Below are 20276 nucleotides of genomic sequence, written 5' to 3' on the forward strand. Positions count from 1 at the left end.
GACATTTCAAATCAAAAATAAAATTAATATTATTTTTGTTATCATTATGATTTGTCTTCTACTCTTTGGATGAAGGTTGAGTGTGGAAGAGGAAAATAGGGTTGATGATGACCTAGGCTTATCATCATTGCATCACATGCTTTGGAAGAGACAAAATTGATTATGAGCTTCATGGGCTAGGCTTGACCTTTTTGGGTTGGGTTGCTTTGGACTTCAACAAAAATGCCATTTTTTTCTTCATTTCTTTTCAACTTTGCTCCTTCCTCTTTCTTTCAACAAAAATACACTTTAATTCCTACAAGAAAGACATAAATTGAATCAAAATCATTTTCATTTATAAAATATATTACAATAATTTCATGAAAATATCAATTAAAACTCAATTTATTTTATCATTTAAAATAAATAAAAGTGTATTTTTAACCACTAATCAATGGATATTGTTTAACATTATTTATGGTTTTAATATGATTTATTTTCCCCTAATTTATATGTATTCTATTTTATTTGTGCTTCATTACTTTTAATTGCCTGGCCACCAATTAACTGTCTATGATTTTGATGCGAGATCTGAGAAGTGAGTGTCAAATATGCTATAGTAAAATAGAACTGAATTTCGATATAGGACGAGAGTACCTATATGGTTTAGATAGTTTATAGGGTTTTTATGCTTAATGCCTGTTGCATGTTAAATTTATCACGAGAGCAGAAAGTTTGCATGTAATTGAGATTTATATATCTGAGAAGACTATAAATTACCTTAGTAAACCTGCTATTGCATAGAAATTAATATTAGGAAAATAATCATATTAGGCCATAATCAATAGAAACAATTGAAATCGAAGCCCTAGTTTTTATTAACTATCAATTTTCTTGAATAATTGCTTCTTACTAGTTTTTTATTTTTAATTCTTTCTTTATTTTTATTTAACCAAATAGAAGTAAAAGTTTAATTTTAACGTATTTAACTACACTCCCTGTGGGATCGACCACACTCCTGGTGAGTTTACTACTTAAAACGATACGTACACTTGCGTGTGCAAAATATCGCAACATTCATCGTTTTAGGATTGTTCATATTTAAGTTGTTAGATTATAGAATTATAATCAACATACAAGTTAGTAAATATAGATTCTGGTAAAATAATTTTCATCAACTCGCCTCAGAGCCATGATCATCTATTTACTTTTATGAAATATGGATTAAAATAATTTATGTATTGTTTGTAATTGATTTGAATGTTCATGTTTGGTTTATGTGATGATAATGATGTTTGAATAATAATTGAAAATTTTCGATGATAATTTTATTGTAGGATTAAAATTATTTTAGAAAGATTCATTGTGAACTTTTAAGGGAATTAAGCTTTTACGGAACCCAATTTGGCTTAAAATTGAGTAAGTTATGGAGTTTTCAAATTTTAGGGTGTGGCTGTGTTGGAATATATTACCAGAACCTAGATTTGCTAACAAGTATGCTTATTAACATCCTAAATATGAATTTCTAAAACAATAAAACTTAAATACATATAAATTTTGAGAAACCTTACATTGGTTGTAGCGGAATAGAATGAATTATTTCACTCAGATCTCTAACCCTTGTTCCTTTCTGTCGCAGAGTATTATCAAGATCTGAGCCTGATTCTCCTTCAGTTGTTTGGATTCTTCACAGTCTTACACACTATGATTGAGTACTAGAGTTGCTATATCCAATCCACGAAATAATTTGATCTATGGACAGCATCGTTGTGGTAAAGGTCGTAATGGGTGGGCATGCACTCAATCACTAAGGCTCAAAAATTTTAATGAAGAACACTCTAGGATTCGAAATTTAGAAGAAAGAAAGAGGAAGAAGTCTCAAGAACTCTCTAGTTGTCTGACAAGATGTAAACTAGGTTAAGAGTCATTAGTTGGATTATGAGACTATCCTATTCTTTTTATGCTAATTCACTTAGGGTTAGGATTGAATTATATGAAATAAAAAATGATAAAAATTAGCCAAAAATAAGCCTATAGTGGTAGGCCATGAGAGTGAGCCCCACTAATTATGTCATTTTTCTCAACTATTTATCTATTATTTCACAAATACCATATTTTCCAATTTCAATCCTATAAATGCCAAAATTATTTATTTAATAATTATAATTAATTATCAAATAAAATTGTCATTTATATTATTTATTAATTAGACTCCACAAAGTCTCTTAATTAATAAATAACCCTAAAATCCTTTTTTCTTCACAAACAAACCATAACTTAGTGAAAATTCATAAATAAGACATAGTCTAATTTAGAATTATAATTGATTAATTAAAATCAATTAATTAAGTCTTACAAGCAATATTGTCTCAACTAGTATGGGGACCACGAGCCTATATAACCGAGCTTCCAATAAGTAGATCTAGAATTTACTAAGTAAATTTCCTAACTTATTAATTCCTCCTTGCACCACTATAGATTTGGAATTGCACTGTCAATTATATAGAGCGCTCTATATGTTCCACGATATAGATACGCTATGAATTATCTATTTGTTATAATTCTAATAATCAATGATCCCCTATAGATGATCTACACTGAGTAGGGATAAATTTACCGTTACACCCTTCAATGTATTTTATCCTTAAAATACTTAGTTACCTATAAATGATATTTCAGTGAACTAATATAATCACTGAAATGAGTACTCAACCATTTATCTCTATTAAGCCAAGCTCGAAGGAAATCATCATTTTACATCCATGTCCAGATAGAAGCTATAGATTCTGTATCTATGATTAGCGCTCCCGCTCAATTGAACTACCATGTCCTTAATCTATATGTCATGAGAAGATACATTAGTCGACTTTAATGAATAGATTGAAGAACATAAATAATGCAACTGAACTAGAACCAAACCATCTCAGGATTGAGATCCTTTGATCTAAGATCAACTAGGTGATATTGAATTGAATAGATATTACGGTAAGTTTAATTATATCTGATCCAAGCTCAATGTTGGTCACTTCTGATGCATACTCCATACATCCAATCCAAGCTTACTTTAACCAATGCCTTGGAAATGACATAACACTTATCCAACGTGCAAGTAAACTACATTGTAGATTATCTTATCAGTTAAACCATGTGTACTGATAAATCATAGGAATACATTTAATCTCACAATCTTGATTACTTTTCATTGTGTTTAACACAATAAACAAGAATATTAATGTGATAAGGATTTGGATGAATTTATAAATCAAATCAAATGAATAAATGATCACATGAACTAAATAACACATTAAATAAGTAATGAAAATAAATCTGTTTTCTTATTGATAAATGAACATAAAAGATTACATTGAAATAGAGTTTTATTTAGGGCACAAAGCCCAACAAACTCCCACTTGTACTAACATAAAACAACTAGTACATTTCAATTAATCCTAGATTCAGTTTGTGCTTTTCAAATGTAGTTACAGTCAAAATTTTGGTGAATGGATCAGTTAAGTTGTCTTCAGTATCAACTTTCTCCACCAATACGTCCCCTCTTGCCACATATTCCCTGATGATGTGGTATTTCCTCTCTATGTGTTTGCTTCTCTTGTGGCTTCGAGGCTTTTTGCTGTTGACTATAGCACCGGTATTATCACAAAGTAAAACCAATGGTTTTTCCATTCCAGGAACAACACAAAGTCTTGAGAAGAACTTTCTTAGCTAGACAAGTTCCTTAGCAGCTTCAGTGACAGCTATGTATTTGGCCTTCATGGTAGAGTCTGATGTTGCCGCTTGCTTAGTACTTCTCCAAACAACTGCTCCACCCCCAAGAGTAAATACCATCCCAGATGTAGACTTCCTGTCATCTAGACAAGCCTATAAATCTGAGTCAGTATAGCCTACGACATTTATAGAGTGACATATAACGGTCCATAATTAATTTGATTTAATTATTTTATTAAGTTTAAATAATTTCAATTAAATTAAGTTAATTATTTTTATTTATTAATTAAATACATTATTGAATAATTATTTAATTAAACGATAATTATTTTTATAAAAGATCTACTGATATTTTGATATTTAGCTATTAGATATTTATACTTGAATTTAAATTTTAAATTCAAAATTTTTAGATATTTATCTTTTATTTAAAATAAAAGATTAAAAAGGCTTTATTTATAACAATATGTATATGGATATATAGTATCGTAATTGAGAATGAAAAAATAATAGAAAATAAATAACTGAAAAGAGAGAAAATAGGATTGATATTTTCTCACTCCTCCTCCCTCTCTCTCATGCCATCTTTCTCTCTTGTCTTACACGCCTATCTCAAGTGTGTGTGAGATTAAACCCTAATCTTATTACAGTGTCTCATGAGTTGAGTACACACTGTAATACTTAAATCTGTTCATCTTGTAAGATCTAATAGCCCACCCTATTCCTGAGTATTGAGGCTGAATTAGAAGATCAAGGTGTTGATTCTTCAATCAAGTTCTTGGATTGGATGCTCGATTGTTATACAAAAAGAATCAAGGATACCCTGATAGACATCAAGAGGTATCGAATTTCTTTCAGTAGATTAAATTTAATCTATATTCATTTTGTTGAGATCCTTGGGCTTATGATTCATATTAGATAAACAATATTTTATCAAAATTTTGCTTCCGCTTTTATAACTCTAATATGGACCATAAAAATTAACACCCAGTGAAAGAATCATCTTCTCTGAGAAACTTTAACGAGTGAATCAAAGAACTCAATGAACACAAACCTGAGTTCATGTATATTCAGGATTTAGGTTGATCTACTAATGATCATCATTATGATATGAATAACTCTTTCATGGTAAACGATACATTAGTGAAAGATGTTACTACATATCGGTCCAGTCATGCATAATCAAATTATACACCACACATTTACTACATGTCTATCCACATATGTGATCCAAATCAAAATCACACACACACACACACACACACACACACACACACACACACACACACACACACACACACACACACACACACACACACACACACACACACACACACACACAACACACACACACACACAACGTATAGTGTGTAGTAAACCATACTTAATAGTTTCATATTAACAATTCCTATTACTTTAATACACTACCGACTTGTTTTATTCATATCGTATAACCTTAATTCTCTTGTACATCCTTATAAGATTATACATTCTCCATATGAATAAGGAGTTTTTAGATATTTATTAATTATACTTCTATAATTAATTAATTTATTTATCTTATAATTATATTTTATATATTCTATAATATATTCTCTATTAATTACTTGCTTTTAGGGCATAAATCTCAACATTAGTAAAGTAATCTTGTTTCAGATGTATTGGTTATACATCAAATTGGACTGATATATACAATAGAAAAGATATCGTAAACTTACAGTAATATTTTTTTCTAAGTCAATATCACTATGTTGATCTTAAATTAATGATTTCAATCCTAAGATAGTTAGGTTCTGGCTTAACTATATTGCACGTGTTCTTTGACATGTTTTATACAAGCTTACCCATAGGATTAGCCCAATACTTACATTTCGAGAACACGGTAGTGCAATTGAATGTGAGCACTAATCATAGATATGGAATTGTGACAGTCAGTAGTCCCGTGATCTGTAAGGGGAAACACCGGGTAAGCTGTGCAATCCCACACCGCCTGGGGAAGGTCAAGCGGGATGATTCTGATACTGTGTAGGTATGGGACTACACAGTTGAAGAGAGCTTAAATGGATTGATTGGTACTACCTATGTCAACAAGGTGCATCTTGTTTTTCGGTAGCCCATCTCGAAAAAAACTCCATAGTTAAGCGTGCTTGGCCTGGAGCAATTTCAAGGATGGGTGACCTCCTGGGAAGTTTTCCCAGGATGCGTGTGAGTGAGGACAAAGCACGCTGAAAACACTCGTGTTGGTCTGTAGGGTCAGTCATCGATCCAGGAAGTAGCCAGAGTGTGGCGTACTCGTGTATAAGAGCCATTAGTCCGTGGGTGTAAGGGCCTAATGGAGGCTTGAAGCGGGGACGTTACAAATGGTATCAGAGCCTTGACCCAGCCGGAAGTGTGGTCGACGAGGACGTCGAACCCCGTAAGGGGGGGTGATTGTGACAGTCAGTAGTCCCGTGATCTGTAAGGGGAAACACCGGGTAAGCTGTGCAATCCCACACCGCCTGGGGAAGGTCAAGCGGGATGATTCTGATACTGTGTAGGTATGGGACTACACAGTTGAAGAGAGCTTAAATGGATTGATTGGTACTACCTATGTCAACAAGGTGCATCTTGTTTTTCGGTAGCCCATCTCGAAAAAACTCCATAGTTAAGCGTGCTTGGCCTGGAGCAATTTCAAGGATGGGTGACCTCCTGGGAAGTTTTCCCAGGATGCGTGTGAGTGAGGACAAAGCACGCTGAAAACACTCGTGTTGGTCTGTAGGGTCAGTCATCGATCCAGGAAGTAGCGAGAGTGTGGCGTACTCGTGTATAAGAGCCATTAGTCCGTGGGTGTAAGGGCCTAATGGAGGCTTGAAGCGGGGACGTTACAGGAATCTATAGCTTTCATAAATACTTAGATGTGAAACAATGATTTCCTTAGAGCTTGGCTAAACGAGTTTAAATGGAAGAGTGCTTGTTTCAATAATTACATTAGTTTCCCGAATTATCATTTACAAGTAGCTAAGTATTTTAAGGATAAAATACATTGAAGGATAAAACAATAACTTAGTCCCTATGATTGTTGATTGTTTAGATTGAAACAATAGATAATTCATAGTATATATTAGGGTTGTAGATCGGCGGTTTGAGCGGTTTATCCTATATATTTTCTAACCTAATCTAAAGTTCGGGTTGCTAAAATTTAAGTGCAACCCGACCAATTTAAAAAAAAAATTGTAAACCGACTAACGGTTTGGGCGGTTTGGTCGGGTCAACCCGCCCAAACCGGCCAAACTTTTTTTTAATTTTTTTAGTCTCAAAGTCAATAAAAATTAAAAAGATGAATTAAAAATATTAAATTCCACCAAAGCACAACACAATACATATGACTTTGAAACTAACAATTAAGTATATAATTTATATTATTATATATTTAATCATTTATGTTATATATAATAAAAACTAAAAAGTAAAAAAAAAAAAAAGCCAAAGTCGGGTTGGTCGGGTTATTCGGTTTAATTGGACGGGTTGGACCTATTTTCAACCCGCCCAATTAACAGATTGGGCGGGTTGTAATTTTGTCGGGTTATTTCGGTTTGTAATTTTTATCAGTTTTTTCGGTTCGGTTTGGGCGAGTTATTCAGTTTGGGCAGTTTATAATTTTTTTTGTACAACCCTAGTATATATTCTTGGTGAACAGAGTATTTTATGTAATCAAAAGTGTAATTTCGAATATATAGTGAACTTAGGAGGAATTAATAAGAGAGAATTTAATCGATAAATTATAGAACTACTTATTGAGAGTTTGATTATATAGTCTCATGGTCCCAATACTACCTGAGATAATATTGTCTTGTAGACTCAATCAATTGGTTTAATTAATCAATTAAAATTCTAAGTAAGATGTCTTATTTATAAATTTTACTAAGGAAGGGAAAATTTGAGAAGAAAAAAATTTTGAGTTCATTTATTGATTGAGAAACTTTAGAAAATCTAATTAATAAATAAGTTAAATGATGATTTTATTGGATAATTAATTATAATTATTAAATAAATAAAATTAGCATTTGAATAATTAGAATAAAAGAATGGTATTTTTGAGAAAAATATGAGTTTTAATAAAATGACAAAATTAAAACTCATGTGGCCTCATATAAGATTTCGGCCACGAGGGTTTTATTAAGTCATTTTATCTTTTTTTAATCCATTTTAATTCTAAATCTTACCCTAGTGTTACTTTATAAATATAATATTATTGCTCTTAACCTAATCAACTCTTTGACTCTGCTTTTGTCACATAAACAGAAAATAGAATAGAGCTATTACATTAGAGCTTTTTTCATGTATATACTAAAATAACAAAAATATTACACAAATATATTGGGTTGGCCCTATAAATATATATAGCCCAATAATAAAAATTTATAAACATATCTCTTGCTCTAACCATTCAGTCGCTCGAACTACCTTCTTCAACAACAATAGCTTCCAGGAACCAAAATAGCAGGCCAACCGTAAAGAAATCAAGCCAGATGGAGAATTACCATAAATTCTGGCGACTTCACCTGAGAAGAAGACCGTAAGAAATCCAAACACACAAAATTTCAGATTTATGCAAAATTGGGCCAAAAAACTGATTCGAAACCAAAATTCAACCCTAAATTACAATTAAAATCGAAGAAAACTAATCCTCCTAGCATCAATTTTTAGATTCATAAACTGTAGATCCGGAGTTCTTGATCAATCCAAATCAGGTATAAACCAAAAAAATATATTGATACAGTAGCTAATGTTTCTCCTGTTGCATTAACGTTTTTTTTTTCTAGATTTTCAATGGTGGATTTATTCATATCACATTGACGAATAATGAAAAAAATTTGAATTCATCTAGAGCCACGTACATAGAAATATTGTTCTAGTTTTTAAGTTTCTACGTAGTTGCATTGCAGTTGGATTAATATTTTACTAACGCTCTAAAACTAGACATATCAATGATTACAAATTGTCAACGATACAATAGTTTTTATTATATTTGCAGGTGTTTCATATCCACAATCCAACACCAAGTTCTTTAAAAAAAATTAACATGGTTAGTTTTATTAATATATTTATTTGGTTGTTATAAAGTTACTTTACATAATTCTAATAGTTGTTTCTCCACATAATATTATTAAGGTACAATTGATTGTTGATCAGTGACAAAAAAACACTGACAATTTTTTCATGACGATGCCCATTCAAATTTTCTATTTCTAGTTGCATTTAAGTAGTATATTAGTTGAATAATAGTTGTGCTACTACAATATTATTATTTTAAAAAAACAAGGCTTGGAATTGACAATACACGACTCGTATAGAGAAAACTCAATTGTGGTAAGTCTTGTTTGTATTACATAGGGGCGTTATTAGTTATTTTAAGGTTTAATATTAGTTGCCACACAACAAATATAACTATTACATTACAATTTCATGACAGTTATCCCATAGTTGACTTACAATACTTAAATTTTCAAATTGTCAAGAAATAGACGCAATTATGCTTCTCATATTTTGCAATGGACAATTTGATCAAGGAACGAATTATGTAAATTACAAAGCTACTGCCCAATACATTTCAATAGATTACATATATGAAGAACTAGTACACAAGCTGAAACAGGAGCTGGAGTGCAACCAAGAAAACACTCAACTGTAACTGAAATATCAAGTGAAAGAAGGATACCAACCATTGAGGATAAATGACGATCCCAACCTATTCTTCTACATACAACTAAAATAGAAAGAATCTTATTTAACAAGGTATCCATTATGTGTAAACATAGTTAGCAATACAATAACAACTAACAACACCTCCTCTTTGCAATGAGCAACTCATTAGTTGCACAACAATTGTATGTCATATCCAAAATATTAACAGAAATATAAAGCATTATTAACATTATATTTGACACATTAATGTGAAGTTCCAATTTTTTTCTTATTATATTGTTTATTTTGTTGAATCTTCTAAAGTTTCTTATGACTAAAATAGCGCAATTTTTAAGGCCCAAGATAAGTGTTACCATGGGGACTCGAACTCTGAAGAACAACCGAATGAGAAACCTTATGCAAAGCATTCCAACCAACTACACCACACACTCGGTGGTACAATAATCAATCATTTAAAAAATAAAAAATAATAAGTGCTTTTGTATAAAAAAAAAAAAACTTATAATCCTCAGAGATTTTTATATATATAGAATAAATAAGATTTGTACCTCCTAAAAAAAATTAGTAATAAGAAAATTTAGGACAATGTTAGGACAAAACTATAAAGAAACTAGAAAGAAACCTTCAGGTGCTCATCAACTTGGTTCTTTCTTAACTTTAGGGAGGGAAATATTTTCAGCAACATTAACTTTCGATTTCTTCTTAACAGGGCGACCATCACTTTTTTTGGTAGGCGGGACAAAGTCTAAATCATCATCTTTAATAACGGGCCGTTTGCCTTTAGATTTGTTGGCAAGAGATTTAACACCCATTTTTGAAGATTTTTTTAGCAATGGTGATAGGGAAGATGAAGACCAAGTAATGACCATTTATAGAATAAAAAAAAAAGAAGAAAAAAATTTCAAAAAACGTGGTCAGAAGATGGAGGAAGGCAATTGAGGAAGATAGACGAAATTTGTTTTTCTTTTTTGGATTAAAAATGGTTTTGATCGTGGGAGAAGTTTTCAAATAGAAAGCTACAATGAAAAATAAAATAAAATTGAAAAAAAAAATGATACAAAATGAGAGAAAATAAAATAAAATATGTGTAAGAAGTATTAGTATAAGTGAAATGTTATATTATTTTATATAATATAATATTTAGATTAAATAATTAAGTGTGACAAAGTATTAATTTTGTCAAATTATAACATACATTATGGAGTTACAATGTGTAGAATGATCACAAAATAAGAGTTGCAAATTCTTTAAATTGATGACCACTTGAATATATAACTCTTACCTCTTTTTCACTCTTAAATTAGTAAAAGATGTTACTAATTGTTTATGAATGTGAATGTGAATGAATGATAGCTATTGAAAATATTATTGTTGGAGACTTGATTTATTTATTTATAAGGTGTATAAATGATTCAAAATCAAGTGGGAATGATTTGAAAAACTTTGGAGAAGAATTGGCCAAAGCTGAAAAAATAGTTACTAGTAACTAGTATAGTTTTTTTCAGCATACAATTGCATACGTTTTTGAAAGTTTGAGAGTCTTTATAATAGCCCAAAACTCCTCCAAATCACCCAATTAATACTATAAACGCTCAATTTATGATTGGTAACATCCAAGGGCTTTATGGTGGCCATTATGTTCATATGAGAGTAAAAACTCTATAAATAAAGGCCATATTGTTCACTTCTAAGATCTAGTTTAAATCATTTTTTATGGTTAGAACCTTGTGAGGATATTCTCATCCTTAGATACTAGGCTGAGCATATGAGCTAGGCTAGATAAATCCTTAAGAGTATTTCTAGAGTTTCCCTAAGTGTCCATATGAGGGAGGAAATGACTTTTAGGACAAAGGTCTTTGAGCCTTGGTCAAGTTTTTTGTGTGTTATTTTTCTTTTTCTTTTTCTCTAGCTTTCTTGTAATCTTGATGAAATATTTTTATTTGTATTTTGTAGGGCTGTACATCGGTCGGTTTGGACGATTTATCCTATATATTTTCTAACCTAATCTAAAGTTCAGGTTGCTAAAATTTAAGTGCAACCCGCCCAATTTAAAAAAAAAAATTCTATAAACCGACCAACGGTTTGGACGGGTTAACCGCCCAAACTGGCTAATTTTTTTTTTTTTAGTTTCAAAGTCAAAATTAATAAAAATTAAAAAGATAAATTAAAAATATCACATTCCACCAAAGTACAACACCATATATATGACTTTAAAACTAATAATTAAGTATATAACTTTATATTATTATATATTTAATCATTTATGTTATATATAATAAAAACTAAAAAGTTAAAAAAAAAATTAAAGGTACAAAATTGGGTTGGTCGGTTTAATTGGGCGGGTTGGACCTATTTTCAACCCGCCCAATTAACAGATTGAGCGGCTTGTAATTTTTTTCGGGTTATTTTGGTTTGTAATTTTTATCGGTTTTTTCAATTTGGTTTGGGCGGATTATTTGGTTTGGGCGATTTACGAATTTTTTTTACAACCCTAATATTTTGAGTATTTTAATAGTAATCCTCTTATTCTCTTTTATTATGAGAACTTTTCCAACATAAAATAAAATCAAATCAAAGATAAAAATGTATGAGTAACTTTATAAAAGTATATGAGTAATATTTTTGAATTTTTATATTTTGTATGTAAATTTTTCATACAAATAAATATGTAAAAATATTTTAAATGATAGAGTAAAAAAATTGATACTCTTACGGTACGTAAAGGCTTCTCATGCATTATACTAAAAAAAATCTCGAATTAAGTTTTAACGGGAAAACACCACAAAAGTTCTCAAATATTTAATATTGTTTTTAAGAAAAAAGAATGACTGTGGTTCATTTACGGAAACATCCTTGAACCAAACACATTCATGAGTGTCACATCTCCCACGCGCCATTGATTGTGATGAAGGCTCTCAAACTCATCAGATGCTCCATATGACTGACTGACCCTAAAGTGGGACCCGACCCAAGTGAGAGGGTACGTAAGAGAAGGTGGCGGGACCGGCGCGTGAGCATGCAGGCTTTCACTTTTCTCTTTACTTTCTTACTATTATTATTTCTTTGTGACTTTTTCCTCAGAGCATAGAATATCATTCATAAGAGAGAGAAGAACAAAGAAAAATAAATTCATTCAAGTTGTTTGGACAGGAGACAGAGAGGTCAGGCATGGACACACTTCACAACTCTTATATAGCCTTTTTCTTTTTCTGTTTTCTTTTTTCCTTTTCATAAAGCACTCTAAGCTACCAAACCAAACAATACCTTGTTAGGTTCTTCTTCAGTCTTCTCCTCCTTCTTCCTAACTCTCTCTTATAGAAAAAAAGAAGATTGTTTGGAGATGAATCTCTTGAGCTTTGGTATGGATCAGCATTAACAAAAGCTTCTGTATTTGTGGTCAGATATTCTGTTAATTTTCTGTAAGTGTGATTTTCACATTTGATTATTTTCAGTTTTTGTTTTGTTCAAAAGGGTTTTCTTCACCATTTACACAATGCATCAAAGCTTGAAGCTTTTAAGGAACTGAGCTACATGGACTGATGAGTGCTTGATGTTTTTGCATGTTTCTTTTCTTCGTTTTTTTTGTTGCCTTTAGATGTGGTGAAAAATTAGCTTTAGTATTTTTGGTGTATTTGTACTTTTCATAATTTTTCTCTTGGTTAGTATATTGTTTTGCTGTATAGAAAAACTTTAAAATGTGGGTTAATATTCTTCTGAAATTTAGTTTCGTATGGTTAGTAGTTGATACAACATTGAGAACTGGGATACATTCACAATGTGTTGTAAGAGTATTCTCTTGCTTATTTTAGATGGTTAACCTAATTCTAGCTTCATTCACCACATATATACATGCAGTTGGCTCTTTTCTGCAATTGGGGTATGTATAAGACTCTGTTCTTTGATGGATTTACTCTTTGGGGTATCACATGATCATCTAGTAAAGTTTCCTCATTTTTCTTTTTCAAAACTTTGAGAGTGGATAGTTTGTAATGAGAAAAGCTCTCTTCTTTTTTGGTAACTTAAGACTTTAATAATGGTTTTACAGATCCAAGATCCAAGTTCCCTATAACATATTAAGTGCAGTGCTTGGTGTATTATTTATTTATTTGGTAAAAGGAATGTATGATTTGGTTAGTTCAAGAATAGGTTGGATCCAACCAACTCAATTGATTTTGTTGGTGTAAGTAGGGAAGAAAAGGTGCATGATTTGACGAATTATATACAAATTTGTTAACAAATCATTTTTAAAGACTATGCCATTTCCTGATTGGCTGATTCATTAGTAATTCATCAACCAATTATGTGAGACACTTTTCATCTCTATTCCTATTCCTAATGTTTTCATTCACATTAGATGAAAATTTGCTTAATGTTTTGTATGAAAGAATTTGTGATTGATCAGTGGTCTGTGAACAAGCACACATGTTTTATGCATTAATATCTAGGCGTGGTGTTGTTTAATCTCCCGGATTGAGGTTTTGAAAAATCTAACATTCATAGTTCTAATTTGATAATTGAAGCTCATGCCAATATGGAGAGTCTGTATGATTGTATCAAATCCTACTTCTTTTGAACATAAAGTATATTGTTGATTTCCTTGTCTGTACAGAAAATACAATCTGACCCAATGACGAAGGTAACTCCTGAAGTTGAAGCAATTGAGATGGGGCCAGTTCTTCCAGTATCTGCTGATGTGAGTTTTGCAACCAATCACTTTCCAAAGTACAAGCTAGGAGCTGATAATCAGATTCTGGAAGAGCCAAAGGAGGACAACAATGGTCCATCTTTGAAGGAGGTTATTGAAGAGGAAACTACTCAGCTCTCAGAGCAGTGCAAACGTCTCTCAGTTCGTGATCTTGCTTGTAAATTTGACAAGAACTTGACAGCTGCTGCTAAATTATCTGAAGAGGTCTGGCTTTATAATTTTTTCTTTGACAAAACTAGTACTATTGCATAAGTTATTAATTACATTTGATCCATTTATTTCATCATTCTCTCATTTATTTTGGAAGATCATGAATCTTTAAGATGGTGGGTGACAATTATTCTTTGTGCTTCCTATGTGAAATTTAGGCAAAACTTAGAGAAGTTGCCTCATTGGAGGGACATGTTCTATTGAAGAAGCTCAGAGATGCACTGGAACATCTAAGAGGTCGTATGGCGGGGCGTAACAAAGAGGATGTGGAGACAGCTATTTCTATGGTCTGTCCCCAGTATTTATAAGGGTTTTATTGATTGTTTACTTTTGTTTATTGCCGTTTTAAATGAAATTCTTTTTCACAATTTGTGGATATGTTCAGTGCCACCATATTTTACTATTGTTATCGCCCAAACTAATTTAGCAGTTGCAGATAATGTAAACTGCTTGATCTTGAACAGACAGCTGTACAATTGCTTTTTAAGGTTCAGGTTCAGGATACGTGAAGAAGCTTTGATTTGTAACTTTAGTTTCTTGTTAATTGTGTTATTTCTTCCTTTCCTTTCAGTGTAGATATTACCCATTTTCTTGCTGTCTTATAAAGATTTTTCACCTTGAAACTATTGTGTTATATTCCTGGAAGTCCATTTTGTTAGACAGATCTCTTTAAACAACTACTGTGCCAAATGCCAATGTAGATATTACTCACTTCTTGCTGTATTATATAGATTTTTCACTTTAAAACTACTGTATTATATTTCTGGAAGTCTTTTTTGTTAGAAAAACTAAAGAATCCACTTCTGTGCCAATGATATTGCTCTACAAATAAGTTGACTTGTTATATATATCTGCATTCACCACATAAATTTTTCTATGCATGATTTATTTATTAATAATGTAGCTTTATATGTATTGTGAATGACGTAACTTGTTATGTTACAGTCTGAAATGTACACTTTCTATTGTTATGATTCTTCTCAACTCAAATTTTCATACAGGTTGAAGCTTTAGCTGTTAAGTTGACACAAAATGAGGGAGAATTAATCCAGGAGAAGTTCGAAGTGAAAAAGCTAGCAAACTTCCTAAAGCAGGTTGTTAGTGGTGTCTTAAATTTGTGCACAGACATTTATTTCACTTTTATAAGAATGTTTTTTAATTTTTTTTCTTCGGTAGCAACTTTGGAATGCCTTAAATAATCCTAGGCATTTTGATGTCCTGTATCATTGTTTGATTTGTTTTCTGTTATCAATCGACAGGCCTCTGAAGATGCTAAGAAGTTGGTTAACCAAGAAAAATCTTTTGCTTGTGCTGAAATTGAGAGTGCACGGGCTGTAGTTCAGAGAATTGGAGAGGCACTCGACGAGCAAGCAAGAGTTTCACAAGCTTCTAAGAATCAGGCTCCTGTAAGATCCTTTTTACAATCAATTTTCTCTCTTTATATTTCTACTTATTTTCCTGCGTATAAATGCGAATGGATGTCATTGGATCAACTAGTAGCCCCACCCACCTACATGTGCTCACAGACACAAATATGCACGTCTTAACGTGTACATGTATGTCTGTTTGTTAATTTGACATTCCACTTTATTTTGCATTGCTGAATGTGGTCACCATGTCATCTTTATGCCTATATTTTTTATTTATTTATTTATTTTTTGTCACTAGCACTTCCAAATTTTCTTGCTTTTGTTTTAACATTTTTGCAACTGAAACATAAAATAAAATAATCCTAAACCAATTTTTCTCCTTTAATTTTATGAATTATTTTCAAGTTTCATGAAGGAGCAATGTCAAAACAATTCTTACAATAAATACTGATAAATGTATAAGATTTTAAGCAACAGTTGTCCAAACTCTCAATGCTCTTCTATCACGATACATTTAGCCTATGAAGTAAGAGAGGTGGAATGAACCATTGTACATACAAAATGTCACCTAAATGCTACTGTGCTTTAGATTGTTGTTTTCAGTCTGACAGTGATAATAACCCACTTCTAAATTTTAGGGGCCAGAAACGGTTGTTTCAAGTGTGAAGTCTTATAATGGTTTTCTGCAATTTGAACATCTGTTCAGTGTAGAGTTTTCCATAAGAATTATGTTCTAAATATCATTGATCAAATAGTGGGGCAGAATATCAACCATGTATACTTAATCTAGTTATTTACTACACGAATTATTCACAGTATCTGTTTTGATCATATATATTTTCAGGATGTTGAGGATCTAGTTGAGGAGGTTCAGGAAGCTAGAAGAATTAAATTGTTGCACCAGCCAATCAAGGTGCAGTTTGGTTTTCTTAACTATATTTTTTCCCACTGGTTTATGTGATGCACTGTGAGCGGGTTTAACCTTTATCAATTGACTGATTTAAATATTTTATACAGCTGTTCCTACTTCGATATTTTTGTAAATATATGTATGTTGTGCATGGGTATAAAAGAAAATTTTGAAAACATAATTATGGTTAAATTGACATTTTGAACTTTAGGAAATGTTTAATGCTTGCAGGTGATGGAGATGGAACACGAACTTCGTGCACTACGAACTCAAATTAGGGAGAAATTTATATTTTCTGTCAAGCTTCAAAAAGAGGTATGTGTTCTCTACAGATAACTTTTTTTATGACTTTCTTAGGTTTATGTTCAGATTGGAGTAGCCGTTGCCTTAACTTTTTTTTTTTAATTCTTCATTCACTGATTAATCAATGTGGGATTATGCTATTGCCGAAACTTAATTATAAATATTTCTATGCCAAAACATAAATGTTTTGGTTTACGCCAAAATATAATAATATTTATTTCCTTCACTTTAAAAAACAATATTTATGCCTAAACTAGATCTAGGTAGTAAATGTTGGTTAGGATGTCTTCATTTGCAAAAATTGATAGTATCTCAGTTTTAACTGTTTCAAGCATATTTTATCCAATATTTCGTTTTAACCTTGTAAAAGATAACCAATATTTATTTCTTGGACTTTCACATACTATGTTTTTAGCATCTTTGGGACAAGGAGTTGTTAATTAAACATTGTGAATAAGTTTTTGGTTTTGAGTCTGTGGCATTGTCATTTATTCACCCCCCTTTTTCATGCATTCTTAATGTCTCTAGTGACATTCATTGACCTTTTAAGTAGTTTAAACTAGTTAGTTTGTTACAACAAAATACATTGAAGTTATATAAGCTTGATTTTGAAGAGTTGCCATTATTATCAGCTGGCATTAAGCAAGAGGGCAGAGGAGAACAAAACTCGTTTATATGGTCTAGATGGTGGGGGAATCCTGGGCTCCTGTCTTAGAATCCAGATTTGCTCGGATGATGCTCCACAGCTTTCAAAATGTTCAATCCAGTGGTATCGTGTATCTTTAGAATGCAGCAGAGATGAAATTATCTTAGGCAAGCAAACTTTCAACATTTACTTTCTGGTTTGACTTTTAATTATCATAGCTGTACAATCTGTTCTTGACTAATCCAATTCTACTATTAGAACTACATAGTTGTCTAACATGTTTATCTTTGCACATTCTTTCCTATGTTTTTATTATTATGAATCTCTATTGAAGTATAATGTTGTCTTATAGATGAGTAAACTAATTTGTTCAATGTTCTTCACTAGGTGCCAATAAACCAATGTATGCTCCTGAACCCTTAGATGTTGGAAGAATCTTACAAGCAGACATCATTTCAAATGGGCAAAAAGTCTCAGTAATGACTGCTGGTCCTGTCGATTCTGGTCAGCTCTCAAATTGTTTTCATCTGGTCTAAATTATTAGTTTTAAGTCCATACTTGTAGTTTCAATTCATGCCAATATCCACACTGATACTAAGAGAGAAGTGGACAGAAGGTCTAACTTTGTTACTTTTTACAGCTGTGGGACTTGGAAGTTACATAGAGACACTTACGAAAAAGTCAAATACTGAATTTAGTGTAAGATTCTACGTCTTTCTTATTGCTTGCAGTTATGTTTACTACTTCAAGATCTTTTTTTTTCCCATAATGAAGTTGAAACTTCTGAATTTGCTTCCTGCGTCTATTCAATCAACTACAGAGACAGCCCGCCTTGATTATGCTTTTGATGCTGAACCGTTCTCCAATCACTTTGAAAAGATTGTCTTTCTGATTATCCTTCGTACATATTTAATTGAACTCTAAACAACAATATGCTGTAACTCTGCTGGTCCACACTTGGACACTATATGTATACTTAGTGATTATTCATATGCATTAATCAGGAATCAGCGGGACACAAACTAAAGTGGGATGTTAAACTTTTGGAGAAAGTGACTGAACAATCATTAATAATCAAATTAAGTGTGTTGACAGACAAAATTTTACTCATTGAAAGATTTTGATGTCCTTTCATCGATTAGAACACTACCTTCTGCTCCCATGAAATAATCTTCCAACCTGATTATGAAAGCCCAAGATTTTCACTGGTTTGTTTACAACAAGTGATTGCTAATTTATCAGCTGTTGCTTGGAGGTTGTGCGGAAGACGGTAACATAGAGGGTTATAGCGTAATCTTTGTGAAAAAGAGAAAAACAATGAATATGATCTACAATGCTAGCATAAAAACAATTATGTTCATTTGTCGTAGAAAATTATATGCAGGTATTGACAAAATAGAGATGGATGTTTGGCCAACCCTGGGTGTATGCATAAGGATTCAATTTTTGTCTAACCCGACATTTGTTTTTGTAGGTTACCATTTCCCAAATGAATGGGCAAAACTATTCATCGAATTCTGTACATGTATTTCATGTTGGAAAGATGAGAATGAAGCTTTCAAGAGGGTGGATTACAAAGGCTAGAGAAATTTATTCTGCAACAATGCAGGTATATTTTGAGGTCAAGGTGTAACATTTAGTCAACAAATAATTGGACTGGGAATGGTGAAACTAGTTTATGATGTGCTTGGTCGCTTAGTGCATTCTGCATTCTGCATTCTGCATTCTGATACCATGTATAGTTCTTAAAGTGATTCACACAAAGTTGAACCGAAGAAAGTGAATTGGCGAATATGCAAGGAAATTGTATTATTCTTTTTTCTTTGACCCTGTTCTCTCGAACCTTTTTTTTAAGATATTTCATCACTAGATAGAAATTATTCCCTTTCAAGCCTTTACCCATTCAGTTAAAGTGATACTTTGTAGCATGGTGTAATGATATTGTTTTCACTGAATCTCACATATTTCTTTATTCTGGTATTAAGTTATGCGGCTACAGAGGTGAAAGTAATACTGCAGCAAGAACATTGTTTTGGCAAGCGAGAAAGGGGCTCTCATTCATGTTAACATTTGAATCCGAACGGGATAGGAATGCAGCTATTACGCTTGCCAGAAAATATGCTTTTGACTGCAATGTAAGTAACTTCTTGTTTTTATTCAACTAGAGACTTTGGTCATTACATAGTTGGTTCTAAACGGTTCCCATTTGGAGAGTCATGGATTTTTCCATTTTTAAGTAATCATCTGATCTGCCTAACTACTCTGATGTTTGTCACACTTAGAAACATGATAACCTTCTTTTATAATTTCATTTTATGAAAGGGAAGAAATAAGATGATTCAATATTTAAGGCTTTTATATCTTTAGTGAAATGATTTTACATAGTCTATATATCTTCATCTTCTTAGGCATCTTAATCAATATTTTCAATGACAGGTCATGCTTGCTGGTCCAGATGATCAAGTATAGAAGCAAATCTAACTGACAGTTTTTTCAAATGTGTGTAAACTCAGGTTTTGTTACAGTGTGATTATTAATATGTATGCATGTGTGTCTGCATTGATAAAGAAAAAGATTAATAGCGTGGTATGCTATATTGATTGGGTGTTTTTCCACTAATCATGGTTGTGTTTTAGGCATTTTTTTTGTTTTGCCTAATCATCCGTTGTAATGAATATTTATAATTAATTTGTTCTTTGTGGCTGATTGCAATTCTCTCGCTCTCTAATTATTATTATTATCTTG

At 31.9% G+C, this 20276-nt stretch overlaps 1 protein-coding gene across 1 annotated transcript; it reads left to right on the plus strand.

The window, feature by feature from the left end:
- Nucleotides 1-12457: 12457 nt before the first annotated feature.
- Nucleotides 12458-20243, plus strand: LOC115699470 (stomatal closure-related actin-binding protein 3). Its single transcript, XM_030626897.2, has 13 exons — nucleotides 12458-12806; nucleotides 13997-14296; nucleotides 14461-14589; nucleotides 15304-15396; nucleotides 15562-15708; nucleotides 16517-16585; nucleotides 16814-16897; nucleotides 17518-17698; nucleotides 17919-18035; nucleotides 18172-18230; nucleotides 19006-19140; nucleotides 19517-19666; nucleotides 19968-20243. The coding sequence occupies exons 2-13, from the start codon at nucleotides 14015-14017 to the stop codon at nucleotides 19998-20000; spliced, it is 1479 nt and encodes a 492-aa protein (XP_030482757.1). The 5' UTR covers nucleotides 12458-12806; nucleotides 13997-14014; the 3' UTR covers nucleotides 20001-20243.
- The last annotated feature ends 33 nt before the right edge of the window (nucleotides 20244-20276 follow it).

This window comes from Cannabis sativa, chromosome 8, assembly GCF_029168945.1.
Source record: "Cannabis sativa cultivar Pink pepper isolate KNU-18-1 chromosome 8, ASM2916894v1, whole genome shotgun sequence".
In the NCBI taxonomy this organism is placed as follows: Eukaryota; Viridiplantae; Streptophyta; class Magnoliopsida; order Rosales; family Cannabaceae; genus Cannabis; species Cannabis sativa.

What these genes read in the sequence shown, in the direction of transcription:
- LOC115699470 (XM_030626897.2), top strand. Translation starts at nt 14,015, where the DNA reads ATGACGAAGGTAACTCCTGAAGTTGAAGCAATTGAGATGGGGCCAGTT. An exon ending in CAGAGATGAAATTATCTTAG is followed by an intron (nt 17,699 to 17,918) that starts GCAAGCAAACTT and finishes GTTCTTCACTAG; the next exon opens with GTGCCAATAAACCAATGTAT. An exon ending in TGCTGGTCCTGTCGATTCTG is followed by an intron (nt 18,036 to 18,171) that starts GTCAGCTCTCAA and finishes TACTTTTTACAG; the next exon opens with CTGTGGGACTTGGAAGTTAC.